Here is a 16576-nt window from a genome sequence, read left to right as displayed (position 1 = left end):
TACTAAGTGCTACAAAGCTTTCTATACATTATTTTCTTTTAATCATCATTATTGTCCCCATTTTATGGGTGAGAAAAGGGAGGCTCACAACAAATACGTGGCGGTCTAAATTAGAACCCAGGCATACAGATTCCACTGATTTCCTGAAAACAGTTCTTTCATTTACTCCAAGTATTTGCATATTCTTTCTTTAAGATACTCATTTCTAAAAAGAGACTTATTCCTTTAATTTCCAGGTACATCTGACAGGAGGTACCATTTGTCAAAAGTCCTATAGCTACAAAGTGGGATTTAAATACACACCATATTGCCTCCCTAGAAAAAAGTGATAATTATGACAAATAAGGATCCAGGAGAAAATTAAAATTTATTAACTATAATTAATAAAGTTTTATAGGTCAGAATTTTCTCATCTAAGAATTACAGGATCTTAAGGGACAGGAAGAATTATATGCATATGCACACACACACATGCATGTGCATTATTACAGAGAACCATAGAAAAGAGATGTAAGGGATTGTAAATAAGAAAACTTCAGACCCACACACAGGTAGCCATCCTCTAAATTTGTGCCCAGGAGCCCTGATTCTCAGGCAATTACTCAATCCAAGACAAAGAAATTATGTGGTTTTCTTCAGCATTTCAAGTCTCCGGTTAAGATCTTCAAAATCAACTTCCTCAAAACCACAAGGGTCAATGGATAGGCTTCCTTGAGGTTTTACATCAGGCAAACCAGGCAGCATAAACTTATCAAAACCAATCTTGACTCTGGATACTGGCTTTGGAGAAGTTTGAGGGATGAGTCCTAGACCTGTTCATTTCAATAAATGTAATTAAAAGTCACAACAATACAATCCCAGCCTCAAAGACAATAGGCTATTATAATTGCTTTTGAGAGTGTGGGATATAATATGGCTGGAAAACTGGACAATTCCCCCATCATGCAAATGGTGATAGTGATTACATTTTGTCATCCATCTTCTTCAAGGGCAATCTGGAATTTTTTAAAAGGCACAATTTTTCAAAACATGTGCCAGGATAATCTAGTGTGGCAGTGGTTTTAAAACTTTAATTGTGTTGCACTTATTGAAACTGGAAAAAGAAGAACAAATGAGGCCCAAAGTCAGTAGAAGGAGGGACATAATAAAGATCAGAGAAGAAATAAATAAAACTGAGAAGAATAAAACAACAGAAAAAGTTAATGAAACCAAGAGCTGGTTCTTTGAGAAAATAAACAAAATAGAAAAACCCCTAGCCAGACTTATCAAGAAAAAAAGAAAATCTATACATATAAACAGAATCAGAAGTGAGAAAAGAAAAATTATGACAGATATCACAGAAATACAAAGAATTATTAGAGAATACTATGAAAAATTATATGATAACAAACTGAATAACCTAGAGGAAATGGACAACTTTGTAGAAAAATACAACCTTCTGAGACTGACCCAGGAAGAAACAGAAAATCTAAACAGACTAATTACCAGCAATGAAATTAAATCAGTAATCAAAAAACTATCCAAGAACAAAACCCAGACCAGATGGATTCACCACTGAATTTTATTAGACATTTAGAGAAGATGTAATACACATTCTCCTTAAGGTTTTCCAAAAAATAGAAGAGGAAGGGAGGAATACTTCCAAACTCGTTCTATGAAGCCAGTATCACTCTAATACCAAAATCAGGCAAAGACACCACAACAAAAGAAAACAATAGGTCAATATCCCTGATGAACATAGATGCAAAAATACTCAACAAAATATTAGCAAACCAAATTCAAAAACATATCAAGAGAATCATACATCGTGATCAAGTGGGATTCATCCCAGGGATGCAAGGATGGTACAACATTCGAAAATCCATCAAAATCATCCACTATATCAATAAAAAGAAGGACAAAAACCACATGCTCATCTCTATAGATGCTGAAAAAGTATTTGACAAAATTCAATATCCATTTATGATAAAAACTCTCAACAAAATGGGTATACAGGGCAAGTACCTCAAAATAATAAAGGCCATATATAACAAACCCACAAAAAACATTATACTTAACAGTGAAAAGCTCAAAGCTTTTCCTCTAGGATCAGGAACAAAACAAGGATGCACACACTCCCCGCTTTTATTCAACATAGTACTGGAGGTCCTAGCCACGGCAATCAGACAACACAAAGAAATAAAAGGCGTCCAGATTGGTAAGGAAGAAGTTAAACTGTCACTGTTTGCAGATGACATGATATTGTACATAAAAAACCCTAAAGAATACACTCCAAAACTACTAGAACTAATATCGGAATTCAGCAAACTTGCAGGATACAAAATGAATACATAGAAATCTGTTGCTTTCCCATACACTAACAATGAACTAGCAGAAAGAGAAGTCAGGAAAACAATTCTATTCACAATTGCATCAAAAAGAATAAAATACCTAGGAATAAACCTAACCAAGGAAGTGAAAGACCTATACCTGAAAACTATAAGACACTCTTAAGAGAAATTAAAGAGGACACTAATAAGTGGAAATTCATCCCATGCTCTTGGCTAGGAAGAATTAACATTGTCAAAACGGCCATCCTGCCTAAAGCAATCTACAGATTCAATGCAATCCCTATCAAAATACCAACAACATTCTTCAATGAAATGGAATAAATAGTTCTAAAATTCATATGAAATCACCACCAAAGACCCCAAATAGCCAAAGCAACCCTGAGAAGGAAGAATAAAGCAGGGGGGATCTCGTTTCCCAACTTCAAGCTCTACTACATAGCCACAGTAATCAAGACAATTTGGTACCAGTGCAAGAACAGACCCATAGACCAGTGGAAAAGAATAGAGAGTCCAGATATTAACTCAAGCATATATGGTCAATTAATATACGATATAGGAGCTATGGACATACAATGGGGAAATGACAGCCTCTTCAACAGCTGGTGTTGGCAAAACTGGACAGCTACATGTAAGAGAATGAAACTGGATTATTGTCTAACCCCATACACAAAAGTAAACTCAAAATGGATCAAAGACCTGAATGTAAGTCATGAAACCATAAAACTCTTAGAAAGAAACATAGGCATCTCTTGAATATAAACATGAGCAACTTCTTCATGAACATATCTCCCTGGGCAAGGGAAACAAAAAGAAAAAATGAACAAGTGGGACTATATCAAACTAAAAAGCTTCTGTACAGCAAAGGACACCATTAATAGAACAAAAAGGAATCCTACAGTATGGGAGAATATATTCATAAATGACAGATCCAATAAAGGGTTCACATCCAAAATATATAAAGAGTTCATGCACCTCAACAAACAAAAAGCAAATAAGCCAATTAAAAAATGGGCAGAGGAGCTAAACAGGCACTTCTCCAAAGAAGAAATGCAGATGGCCAACAGACACATGAAAAGATGCTCCACATCACTAGTCATCAGAGAAATGCAAATTAAAACCACAATGAGATATCACCTCACACCAGTAAGGATCGCCACCATCCAAAAGACAAACAACAACAAATGTTGGTGAGGTTGTGGAGAAAGGGGAACCCTCCTACACTGCTGGTGGGAATGTAAACTAGTTCAACCATTGTGTAAAGCAGTATGGAGGTTCCTCAAAAAGCTCAAAATAGAAATACCATTTGACCCAGCAATTCCACTTCTAGGAATTTACCCTAAAAATACAGCATCCCAGTTTGAAAAAGACAGATGCACCCATAAGTTTATCGCAGCACTATTTACAATAGCCAAGAAATGGCAGCAACCTAAGTGTCCATCAGTAGATGAATGGATAAAGAAGATGTGGTACATATACACAATGGAATATTATTCAGCCATAAGAAGAAAACAAATCCTACCATTTGCAACAACATGGATGGAACTAGAGGGTCTTATGCTCAGTGAAATAAGCCAGGTGGAGAAAGACAAGTACCAAATTATTTCACTCATATGTGGAGTATAAGAACAAAGAAAAAAATGAAGGAACAAAACAGCAGCAGAATCACAGAACCCAAGAATGGACTAACAGTTACCAAAGGGAAAGGGACTGGGGAGGGTGGGTGGGAAGGGAGAAATAAGGGGATTAAGGGGCATTACGATTAGCACACATAATGTAGCAGGGGGCCACGGGAAAGGCAGTATAACACAGAGAAGAGAAGTAGTGACTCTATAGCATCCTACCAAGCTGATGGACAGTGACTGTAATGGGGTATGTGATGGGGACTTGATAATGGGGGGAATCTAGTAACCACAATGTTGCTCATTTGAACATATATTAATGATGCCCCCCCCAAAAAAGGAATGTAAGCAAATGCTCCAAAAAGATTTTTTTTTACTGTGTTTAAGATCTCCTTGAGGTCCACATCCTCTTTAAAACTAGTGTTAGCTACTATAAAGGAACTCACTGGACTCCTGGTAAATCACTAATAAGCTTTTCTCACCAGTGGAGGAATAGTCTTATAACAAATTAAATACCTTCAATGAATATCAAGCAGTTCCAACTTCTACCAGCATTCGCTATACTTACTAGGAATTGGTGAAGGAAGCAAATCATTCTTCTTATAGGAATTGTTCTGAAAGAAGAAAGATCACTGGGAAGTGATTGGTTTGGGTTCCAAACACATAGTTTGTTCATAGTAAGCCTTCAGTAAATATTTCTTAAAATTAACTTTATCACAGTCAAGATTCCTTCCTGTTTGATGCCAAGTTTTTATGCTTTCTAGAAATTAGCCTTCGGAGTGACTCTGGTTTGCTTCTTTGTCACCTATCTCATACAAGAATTGGGAAATCTTTTGACTTTGAGCCTGGAGATGCTACTTGTGAAAGATGATTCAGTTTAATAAAATTAGAGGCCTCTTTCTCCAACAAATTAATAGTAAGAAAAAAAAAAGGGGAGGCAGGAAGTGTTAGAGAGGAACAGACTAGGAGACATAATGACCATATACAGTGTGTGCATCTTTTTGGATCTTTTAACAAAGCAACTATAAAACTTCATTTTTGAGACAGAGAATTTTAATATGAATTGAGTATTATAGGATATTAAGGAATTATTTTTCATCATATTGGCCTCACAATAACTTTTTTTATATTATAAAAACAAAGTGTTTTTTACATTATAAAAATAAAGGGTTTGTGTTAGAGACATATACTGAAGTGTTTACAGGTGAAATAACATAATGTTTGAGATTTGCTTTAAATTCTTTCTCTTTCCAAAAAAAGTGTTAGGAAGAGATAGATGAAACAAGAGCAGTAGAAAGCTGATAACTGTGGAAAACAGTGATGGGTAATGGAAGTTCATTGTATTATTCTCTTTAATTTTGTATGTTTAAGGCTTCCGTAACAGTTTTCTTTGCTTTATTTTTAAGTCAGTAGACTTGCATTCCAAGAGTAGAAGCTGAGCGATACACAACATATAGTTCAGACACATAATTTCAACAAGGAAAATCAGAGTTAAATTATGTCTGAAATATAAAATCTTAAAAAAAGAGCTTCATGGGGTCAGAAATGCCCAGCAAGGTGAAAAGAACAAAACAATTTCTCTTCATACTGAAGGAACAATATGAAAAGTAATGTAAAGAAAATTAATGACTATGGCTCTTTACTTTTACTTATTTGACTTCTCTAGATTTATGTATACAAAGTTATGAGATTTTATACTATTTCCAACTTGAGACTGAATTGTTTTCATTAGCTAGAAATTGAATACATATGACCTGAAGCATGAGTCTAAATCACTGCACATTAAAGACTGAAATTTGTCCAGCTCATAAAAATGTTATTTGCCATTTATATTGTAGTATTGTCAAGAAGTTGATGAAAGATGTAGCCCTACATAATTGTGAATATGACCCCTGGCCTTAGAAAACTTCACAAAGATCATTTTAGTGTTCAAAAGGCCCATTTAGAAATAAATCCCAGCACTACTTGTAGTCCCAACCCAGATTCCATTTCCCTAGCCATACTAACCTGACTTTCAGGAGGAAGGGATGAGAAACAAGGGGCCGGGGATGGCACAGGTAAGGGCCCTGGTGCAGGTACAGGCCATGCCCCAGGTGGTTCACCAGGTCCTACTACAGTTCCACTTCTGCCAAGGGTACCTTTCTTGACATCCTCAGCAAGTCCAATACCAACCAGGTCTGATCGGGCTTCATCCTGAGGCAAGAGGGTAAGAATCACATCAGGTTTTCAGTTCATTACACATTTGTTTATTGTACATCTGCTACATGCCATGCACTCTTGGAAGCAGTGGAGAAGAAATGTTGAACAAAGAGACATGGCTCCTGCCCTCATGAAGCTTGGAGTCCAGTGTAAATCAGTAACAGGTAAAGCAAACTTCAAGCTTTCTCGCCCACACATTTCTGTCTCTCTCTTTCAATGACTGTTTTGAGTGCCTGTGAGGTGACACTGAGGTAGACCAATGATTAAAAGCTACATATAAATATGCTGAGATACTTCTACAAGAAAGCTTGCCAGATTTTAGCAGTGATAAGCTCTGTATTTATTCATTCATTTGGCAAAATCTATTGACCATTTCATTTAAACCAGGCAAAGTGCAGGGAATGCCACAGTGAACAAAACAAACAAAAATCCCTGTCCTCATGGAACTGATATTCCAGTGGGAGAGACAGATAATTAACAAGATTCCTAAGTGAACTATACAGAATGTTAGATAGAGATAAGAGTGATAGAGAAAAAAAATAGAGAAGAGGGAAGAGGTTACATTTTAGAGAAGGTAGCTGTGAAAGGCCTCACAGAAAAGAGAACATTTAAGTACAGGCCTGAAGGAAGGGGCCAGGCAGATAACTAGTGATCACAAAGTACTGGTAGTGCAAAGGTCCTGAGGTGGGACCCAGCATGTGTGTTTGAAGAAGTACTGTGAAGCCAGTGTGGCTGAAGCAAAGTAAACAATGGGGAGAGTGGAAGGAATGAGGTTAGAGAGAAAAGGTAAGAGTGTGTGTGTGTGGCCTTCTCAGTCATAGGAAGGTCATTGCTTACTATTCTAAGTGAAATAAAAAGCCACTGAAAGTTTTAAAAGATGAGGAGGAACATGATCTGACTGAGGTGCTAACTGGATCTCTTACTGCTATATTGAATCTCAATTAATGGGGAAGAGGAGCAGAAGCAGGAAATCCAGTTAAGAAGCTATTGCAATCATCCAGGCAAAATATTATTGCAGGTTAGATCAGGGTACTGTCAGTGGAGATAGTGAGAAATTACAGAATTCTGAAGGTATTTATAAGGTAGAATAACCAGAATTTGCTGATGATTAGTTGGGACCCTAATAACCATATTTAGAAGGTTAGAATAACCAGAATTTGCTGAAGATTATAGGGGGGTAGGGGGTTGAGAGAAAGGGAAGAGTCAAGGAAGACATCAAGATTTTTCATGAACATAAAATTGCCATTAGCTGTAGAATGAACAAGTTCTTGGAAGGAGTGAGAGCACTTTTGGACATGTTATGTTTGAGATGCCTCTGAAACATCCAGGTGAAGATATCAAGAAGGCAGATGGGTATTTCAGCCTGGAGTCTGTATCAACCTAGAAACCTTAGCTAGTGATAGATGTGTGGAAGTCCTCACCATAAAGATAGGATTGAAAACCATGATGTTGGATGAAATCACCTAGAAAGTAGGCAAGAAAGAGAAGACGTCCAGAGACTGAGCCCTTGGGCACATCTCTAAGTGGTATTTCATGTGACTTCACTTCTTCACAGTTCCTTTCTGTAGTGTCTAAATTTTTAATGTGTCATTTCTCAACAAACCATACAAATCTTCAGAAGAGAAAAAAGAAGTGAAAGAATCCCTATTAGGAAACCATTAGGAACAAAGCATCAGAAAAGATAAGGGTGTCCCTTAATCACAATCTAACATGACACATGTTGCCCCAGCAATTTGAAGGCATCAGGAAGAAAACCCCTTTGCCCTAAAACTGTCTGCAACCACCTTTTGGAAGTTTAATCCATCCTTTTTGATGATGATGATGAAGATAAGCAAAACTTGAATACCTTTGCTGTGTACCAGGCATTGCATTTAAGTTCCTTATATGTATTAGCCAATTCAGTCATCTCAACAAACTTACAAGATTTGTTAATAACTATTAACTATTATTATGTCCCCTCTTACAGTCCAGAGAACTTGAGTCTTAGAGAGGGTAAGTCACTTGCCTGAGGTCTCATGTTTCATAAATGGTGGAACTAGGATCTGAATATGGGTCATTTCACCACTGAACCCATATGCTTAGCCAAGGCTAAATGATAGTGTCTGTGCCTTATCCTGTAGCCTTTATTCCAAGAGCTCTTTATTAAAATGCAAAATGTCTCCAAGATAAAGTTGAGATCTTAAGAACTAAAAATGTTTATGCACTTCTGGGTATAATACTTTAAGTACCTTCTCTTTTGTTTTCTACTTTATTGATAACAACTTAAGAGGGCCATTGGCAGCAGAAGTCAAGCTCTGCCAGGAAAAGTATGGGGACAGAGAAAAGGTACAAAATTCACCTGATTTACAATCCTGACAGAGCCACTTTGGAAGCCACATTCCTAAGTAGAAAAAATATTCTGGTTCCCAGTAAAAAAATCTCAGCTTTAAGCCAATTCTTCCTTCTTGAAAGTACTCACCATCAAGGTTGTCTTGGACTTATATGGCACACTGTAGTTCTTAGCTATTTCTATCAGGTACCGTTCCACTAAAACCTGGGATAGAGTGCTCACATTTAATTTACACATTAGCTGCAAAATCAAGAACACAACAGATTTGGTCACACACGTATCTACAAAATAGGAAATAAAAAGAGTTTAGGTGGTCTTTCATCTTTGAATCATGTCTGTCACCTTTCTAGTCTCTGTTAAGTAAGATGTATAATTTTAAAAAGACATACAATTTGATACCAAAAAGGTGGGGACCCTGCTTGTATCATAAGAGAGCCCTATCCTGGGGTGAAGGAACCTCAAATCACATAGAATAAGAGGTAAGAAATAAACATAAGAAAAACATTTTAAATTCTGATTTTATGATGAGAATCTGAATTAGGTCAGAGGTGATATTCAATATATTCAATAACCAGTATAGCAAGGCCCTATCCAATCAGAATGGACATCCTGAATGATGAGAACGTCTCTCAGCTTGAAACAGCTACTGTGGCCAGAGTTCGGTGTCCCACTGAATGTCAGTCCTGAATGGTGTATGTGTGGTCATGATGTAAGATGTTCAAAAATTGAGACTTCTATGTTTCATTAACTTCTTTTGCATTACCAGGTCAATTATATTTGGGAAAATGTATGCTTTCTTAATAAAGAAATCGGCTCAGTTTTCTTGATTGTAGCTTTTTGATACAGATCAGTTATCTACTCCAAGATTTTAATCCATGTTGCTCTGACTCCAGTGCAAAACTTATTTCTTAACCTCTTCCAGTCTGTACAAAATTATATGTTCTGAGTTGGCTCCTGTTTGTGTTTCCTGAACTTCTTGGTTTAGAAAAATGTGAGTCCCTGGAAATGGTACTACCTGAGAGCTGACAGTTCCAATCTCATTGGTTCGGCACAGTTGACCATATTCTTGACTGTACTTTGCACACAGCTGACTAGAGACCTGCAAGCAAACCATCACCAAGAAAGAAATAAGGGCAAAATTCATCAAGTTATGTCAAATTTGCTTTAGAAATACTGAAAGAGCAAATATCACTTTCATGCTCTCTTGTTGGAATTATATACTTGCAGCATCTAGACAACAACAAAACAAGTGATTTGCTCTGTTTTTAATCATCTGCCAAATGTGAAACTTAAAGCCTCTCATTCTAAACACTTTATAAATTATGATACCCCTCCCCAAGTTTTGTTTGATTTTTTTTTTTAGGTAAGGTTTTATTTTTTATCAACCTTGCCATTAAAAATCATATTTATTTTTCACTCAAAGAATAACTAAATGTTGTTTTGGTTATCCCTTAAGAAAGGATTTCCCCAAGGAATACTACAATTCCAAACAAGTAGCATTAGTGGTTCCCTCACCTATGGTTGTGACGCAGGCAGTTAAAACTGGTCAAACTTCCTATTTTCAACTCAGGCACCTCTGACTGGAGGCGAGGAGCTGCCCAGATCAATGTAGATACAGATTCAGCCAGACATGAATCCAATTTTCTAAAGAAAGTACAAAATTATGAAACTCAGAGCTTTATGTTTCCCTCTGTCCCTACTTCAAAGATAGCCCATGGACAATCTTCAAAATATAATGTTAAATGTTTTTAAAAACAGAAACTAAAATACAAACCTATATGTACATATATGCATATATAAGTACATATACACACATACATGTATTTATATACACACAGATACAAATAGAGAGTGATACTGAAAGGAAAATATCAAAATTCTTATCTCCAGATTTGGTGATTATGGATTGGTTTTTGTCTGTATTTTCCAACTTTTCTACAAGTTTAAACTGTCTGTATAGCTCAGGGGGAAAAAAGATAACTATTTGGTTTTTAAAAATGGCTATTTGGGCTTACATAATCTCCGTAAGCAGAGCTAGTTCTCCGTGTAAAAATGAGAGGCAAAGTTCTCTGACACAGTCCCAACATGTTAGAGCCCATTCTCTCCCTCACTGAGTGCCAAGGGTGCCCTGTCACTCCTTTGAGCCTGTGAAATGATGCAAGTTCAATAGGTCTCACTTTGTGGCCTGGATCAAGCTAAACCGGGCCAGCAGCAGGTCACAGTACAGCTCCAGGATCTCCATGGCTTCCACGAGGTAGTCTTCTCGGATGATGTGCTCCACTCGGATCCCAGCTCGTTCTTCTTTCCCAGCAGCCAGATAGTCAGCAACCTCCTTTCTTGCTTTCTGCACCTGTTCAGCTGCAACACAATGTACACATATAGAAAAATGAATGTGCAAAGAGGAGTTTGTTGAATAAAAAGGCAGGTTATGCAACAGTGGGAAACAATGTTTTTTAAAAACAAAAAATATATATACACTTAAGCTACACCATATATGCATAGATAAGGTTATCAGTGTTTCGCACTGTGTGTGTGGTTCCAAGAGCTTTATCCCCAGATCAGTAATGCCAGTGTAACCTGGGAACCTGTTAGAAATGCAGATTCTTGGGACCCACCCCAGAAATACTAAATCTGAAACCCTGGAAGTGGAGTCCAACAATCTGTGTTTGAATCAGCCTTCCAATTCTGACACCTGTTGAAGGTTGAGAACTGCTCTAGGGGGGTACTTTGATACATAATATCCATACTTGATCCCCTAGATGTAGGTGATTTTTATTTTAGCCTTTCAGCTTAGCTGAAATGTAGGACATTTTCTACAATGTCCCATAGTGAACATTTATTATTTTTGTAATAAAAAGGTTAGTGATTTAAAAAAGGACAATGCTTTGAATTTTTAAAAAAAGTTTTCATATATGCAGTTCCATTTGGTCCCCGAAACACTTGTATAAGGTTTGTATCATTATTTGCACTTTGAAACTGAGAAAACTGAGATTCTAAGAGGTTAAATGGCTTGCCCATGGTCACATGATTTGGAGTAACTGGTTGAATTAGAACTCAAACCCAAATTTTCAGACTGCAAGTACCTAAGCTTTTTCACCACATTATGCCATAAAATGAACAAGTAGAGTCTTGCTGGGGAAGTAGCAAATATAATCAAGGCCCAGGCCAATCCACTGCAATAAGCAAAGTCCTACTATCTTGTGGTAACTGATGACTGAGCCCTGGGAAATAGGTTTTTCACAAGTCATCAAAACCTGAGCCTCCAAATATTGACTGTCTGTTTGCCATGCCCTAAAAGTGATGCTCACCAGCTGATCATGAATAGATTGAGTTCCCCTGTCATTGCAAGCCATCTTGACATGAGACTACATTCGAATCTGAAATAAACACAAAGCTCAGTGCTTGGAAGGTTGCTTAGCCAAGTCCAAAATAGGAAAATGTTCTTTGCCCTAGATGTTGCAGGGAAAAGAAATCACAGTAGAATGTAAAAACTTGTTTGTTATGCCTCAGAAGATTGGAGACTGACAAAAATTAGGCTTGGGGTGGAATAATGATTGTGCATTGAGCATTGACTCCCCTATACAGAATTTTATTGTCGTTAACAACCATTTGATCAATAAATATGAGAGATGCCCTCACACACACAAAAAAAGGACAGACTTCCAATGGTAAAATAAATTAGTAACCGGGATGTAAGGTATAGCATAAGGAATATAGTCAAGATATTGTAACAGCCTGGTAGGGTGATAGCTGGAACCTAGAATTATGTATATAAATGTTCTACCACTGTGTTGTACACTTGAAACTCATGTAATGTAATACTGTGCATCAACTACCCTTCAATAAAAAATAATTATTTAAAAAAAAAAAAAAAAAAAAAAAAGAAATCACAGTAGAACTGGACTTGTTTCAGATAAAGGCTGAACTGCTGTTATGCCAATACGAATGCTGGCAAACTTTTATTGTGTGCCCAGGTTATAGTTTGTGGTACAAAGAGAACCCTGGAGTGGTGGAAGGTCAGAATTATTATCTCCCTTTAAAAGGTAATACTTTTATATAAGACAAGGCTCAATTGTTTACCTCAAATCACGGAAGCATTCCAAGTTTAAATTTCTTCATTTGTTAAAAAAAAATAAAGGATAAAATTTATCTGAATAGTAACATGTATGGGTTGATCAAATAAAAGAACATGTGAACATGCAGTTTAAAATTCACAAATTTTGTGTACACTATGAATATCATCCTCTTCGTTTATGGTAACAATAATGGGTACCGGTGGGTTTGCCTAAATTTCATTTGTTTGGGGTACTTTCCATAGATCCCTATTATCTAAATAATGCCCGAAGACCTTCAGCAAGACCTGGCTAAAATATGCCCAAAGATCAATTCGGAAGTTTGAGCAACAGCTGCCTCTCTACCAATACTAATTCAATAATGAATAGTGCTACTTAGAGCACTCAGAAAACTGTATTTACATGTAATAGTTATTTCACCTGAACCTTCCTTGTAATCAAGAGATCATCAGTTTTTTAGTTTATTGAAGGCTTCATGGTTCATGTGACCCATTGGAATGAAGCAAGAACAAAAGACAACAGAAAATTACAGTAGACTTAAAAGAAGGAAAACACCACTTGTCAGCTACTGCTCCCACTCACGGGTTTAACACTACTTGAACTATGACCTGATAGATGGGATGCATTTTGGAGGTGTGTTTGAAAAAAAGGTAAAGGAGGAGGCTTACCTTTTTTCAGATAAATTTCCAGGAAAAATTTTCGAGGAAGCTTAAACTTAATAGCTACTGCACATTTGAAAATTCTTGACTGGATAAAATTCTGTGGTGGAGAGGAGTCCAGTAATCTGGACATTGTTTTACATTTTTAATCTTTGGAAACTTTTTAAAATTAGACTTTTGGTTTTGAGATAACTTAAGATTCACATGCAGTTTGTAAGAAGTAATACAGGGAGATCCAGAGTGGCCTTTATTCCATTTTCCCCAATGGGAACATCTTGCAAAACTACCATATTGATATTAATACAGTCAAGACCCAGAACAACCTTTGGAAACTTTTAAAAGATTTGATCACCATAATAATCATTCCTACATTCCCGTAAGTCAGAAACATTCCTTAAGTTCCAAAGTTGCTGAGTAAGGTCTTAGTGGATGTATCACCTGGAGGTGTGGGGGATTTAGCAGTGATCTGTGAGGCGGTTTACGGTGCTCTCTGGACTTTTTACTCACTTTTCTTTTTTTCCAGGAGTTTTAGGCGATTGACAACCAGTTGCAAGTTGACCTGAAGGCGATCAGCTTTGAAGGCAGAGCTGAACATGATTTCACCACAAGGCACAGCAGCTCAAAAATCACCTTGCTGAGCACGTTTCCCAGAAAAAGAGAGAGTTATCCATGTCATGGGCTCTAGTTTTTCCACATCCACTTTATTCATTCAATAAGCCCCGTGTAAGGAATTCCTGGCTGCTCAGTAATGACCTGGATGCACTTGCTTCTCTGTGGACCAGTTCACCAGATATGACTCTTGCAATTCAAATAAGGGTGAGGTTTCCCCCAGTTTATTCCAATTGTCAGTGTTTTTACTACAGCTTTTCAGAGTTATGCAGGAAGTTTCTGACAAAAATGAAAGTCTGTGGCAAGTGTCTGAGGAAGCAGACCACAGACGGAGATTCCCCTCCCCAAAGGACATACTAGTCACTTATGGAGAAAATAAAAGACCTCCTTCTAAATAAAATATTAATGAATTTGTAAGGGAAATCCCCATTGGAATCTGGAGAGGTCACATAACACTAGAAGCATGTGGGAATGAGGACACAGAATTATTCAGAAAAGTAGATAAAACAGAAGCTTGCAAATTACACATTTCTACATTTGGACATCTGGAAAAGCTTTTGAAAAATAATCTAATACTAGGCACCAACACATTTTGAGGGAAAGAAAAATCCATTAAGTACTTCTATAATTTCAATGTATGCTGGAGATTAGCTGTAATTTCTGCCAGTCATCCAAAAATACAGAAGATAAAGTTCCTTTCTTAAAATGACTCCTTCACATACTGAAGCATACAAGCAGGAAGACATGACAGTATGAAAAAGCCACTCCTCTTGTTATGACACACATAGTTCCCCAGTTACCAGCACTTCTCCCTGCTTTGATCCCTAAATGTCAAAAAAAGTAGGGATAGTTGTCTAAGTTTCCCCTGCTTGTACTACAGGTCTAGAAAAATCACCAGCAAGGAACTGGGCAACACAGAGAACTGGTTTGAGAGCCTCTCCCACCTGCTTCAGGAGAAGAACAACCAGCATAGCAGGGGTTTTGTCCTTGCTTTCTCCTTCCAACAGAGTAGCTCTCAATTCTCCCATCACACAAATTCAGTCTACACACATCAAAGGAATTCAGTAGGAATCCAGGGAAAGGGAACAGGTGGACAAAGAGATTGAAGTTTAACTTTTCAGTCCTCAAATGTCTCAAATACCCTTAAAAACCTCCTTTCACTTCATCAATTCTTAAAACTTTGTGGAAATTATAAACAAAACACCTCAGTGAAAGAAAACAGAGGACTTTCAGTTGAGAGAGACTGAAACAGGTAATAAATAGGCAAAATAGATTAAAAGTAGCAGTTTGGAAATGGTAGAAAAGGAAAGTCCCTCAGTTTGGGATATCTGAAATTTCATTCAACTACTATTTACTGAAAGTTAGTTTCAATGAGAAAGGTCCTGGGTTTACTTGAGGTAACTAACTTAAAGAGGGAACTATCCAGATACCAGAGAATACAGATTTTTGGAGAAATAAGGTAACTTTTGGTTATTTTAGTGTCTTAAATCTAAAAACTGTATTAGTTCATTTATCACTAATATTCCCATCAAAATGTCACTATGGAGCCTCCTACAATCAATACGTACAACCAAAGAAATGAAAATTGCTTGGAGTAAAGAGTTCTAGAAAAGGATACAGCAGAGATAAGACCCACCTGTTCGGGACTGCAGTACAACCACCTGTGTTTCACCAATCAAAACATTGTTTTTTTAAAATCAGACACGCCTTCACACCACATGATCATGTTACTAGCAGGTAACCAAAGCAGTTCCTTTGCTTTCATGTACCTGGGTCTGCTTTTTCAGCTTTGTCTAAAAAACCAGCTCACGGAGTGTGTCTTTGATCTGGGAGAAACTGACTATTTTGTATACACCTGGATGGTCTGAAGGTCTCTATCTTGATGGTTTAATGCCAGTTTAGTGAGATATGCGATGAACTATAAACTAGAATGCCAGTTAGCACTAAAATGAATTGCCGAGTCACCACAGGACTTCCTTTTTTGGCCAAACTGAAAGAGAAGACAACTGTCATGAATGAAATGCTAATATTCACTAAACAAAGCCCTCTGCTGATTGAGATGGCTATAGATCAGTAGCTTCACTGTTTCACCCATTGGTGACAGGTGTATATGTGTGTTTCAGTAATTTTGATGATTGTGCCTATCTAGGTGAGAAAATACCAAAATTGAGATCTAAGGGATTCCCTAGGAAGAATCTAGAGGCAGGTAATTTATTTGTATTTTAACACTAAGAATAATATTGTCATAAAAAATCCAAGTGATAACATAAGTCCCTTTTGGCCACCACACAATTTCACTTTCCTCTCCCAAGATAACCAAGTTAACTAGCTGTTACACACATTTCCTTCCATTCTTTTTCTGCATAAACACATAAATACATGCAACTGTTATATATCTTTCAACATCAAATACATACCACACTGTACATACTAGCATATTTTTTCACTTAAAATTTTTAGAGAGCTTTTCTATCTACATTTAACACCCACCCCTTTATCTAATTCAAGTTCCTCATTTTGCAATTAAGTGGAAACCCTAGTCTAAGTAGTAAAATGACTTTACTAATGTCCGATAGCTACAAAGGAGGGACTGGAGCACAGGTAGTCCTCTTAATATCAAGCAAAATAATTGTTATTTATTGAATACAGTTTGCAGAAACTGAAAGGGGAAAAATCCACTCAGTTAAGTCTCTCCAATAGCTAAAACTAATTTTTTCTTAGTTTGTTTTTGTATGCAAAACTACTTTTCTACGTAGTT

General features: G+C 36.9%; 1 protein-coding gene across 4 annotated transcripts; it reads right to left on the bottom strand.

The window, feature by feature from the left end:
- Positions 1–348: 348 nt before the first annotated feature.
- LOC118918753 (IST1 homolog) lies at positions 349–15490 on the bottom strand. 4 transcript variants are annotated; one of them, XM_036897915.2, is made up of 9 exons: positions 15455–15490; positions 13717–13843; positions 10655–10835; positions 10034–10121; positions 9493–9576; positions 8607–8717; positions 5957–6142; positions 4518–4563; positions 349–812 (listed from the first exon to the last, which is right to left on the bottom strand). In XM_036897915.2, the coding sequence occupies exons 2-9, from the start codon at positions 13802–13804 to the stop codon at positions 622–624; spliced, it is 975 nt and encodes a 324-aa protein (XP_036753810.1). In that variant the 5' UTR covers positions 13805–13843; positions 15455–15490; the 3' UTR covers positions 349–621. The 4 variants fall into 4 exon arrangements, with proteins under 4 accessions (XP_036753810.1, XP_036753811.1, XP_036753812.1 ...); XM_036897916.2 differs by having other exon boundaries at positions 8607–8681; XM_036897917.2 differs by lacking the exon at positions 8607–8717.
- Between the last annotated feature and the right edge of the window lie 1086 nt (positions 15491–16576).

This window comes from Manis pentadactyla, chromosome 15 (assembly GCF_030020395.1).
Source record: "Manis pentadactyla isolate mManPen7 chromosome 15, mManPen7.hap1, whole genome shotgun sequence".
Taxonomy (NCBI): Eukaryota; Metazoa; Chordata; class Mammalia; order Pholidota; family Manidae; genus Manis; species Manis pentadactyla.
The sequence above is the reverse complement of the archived record's forward strand: the minus strand, read 5'-3'. Positions and strand labels throughout refer to the sequence as shown.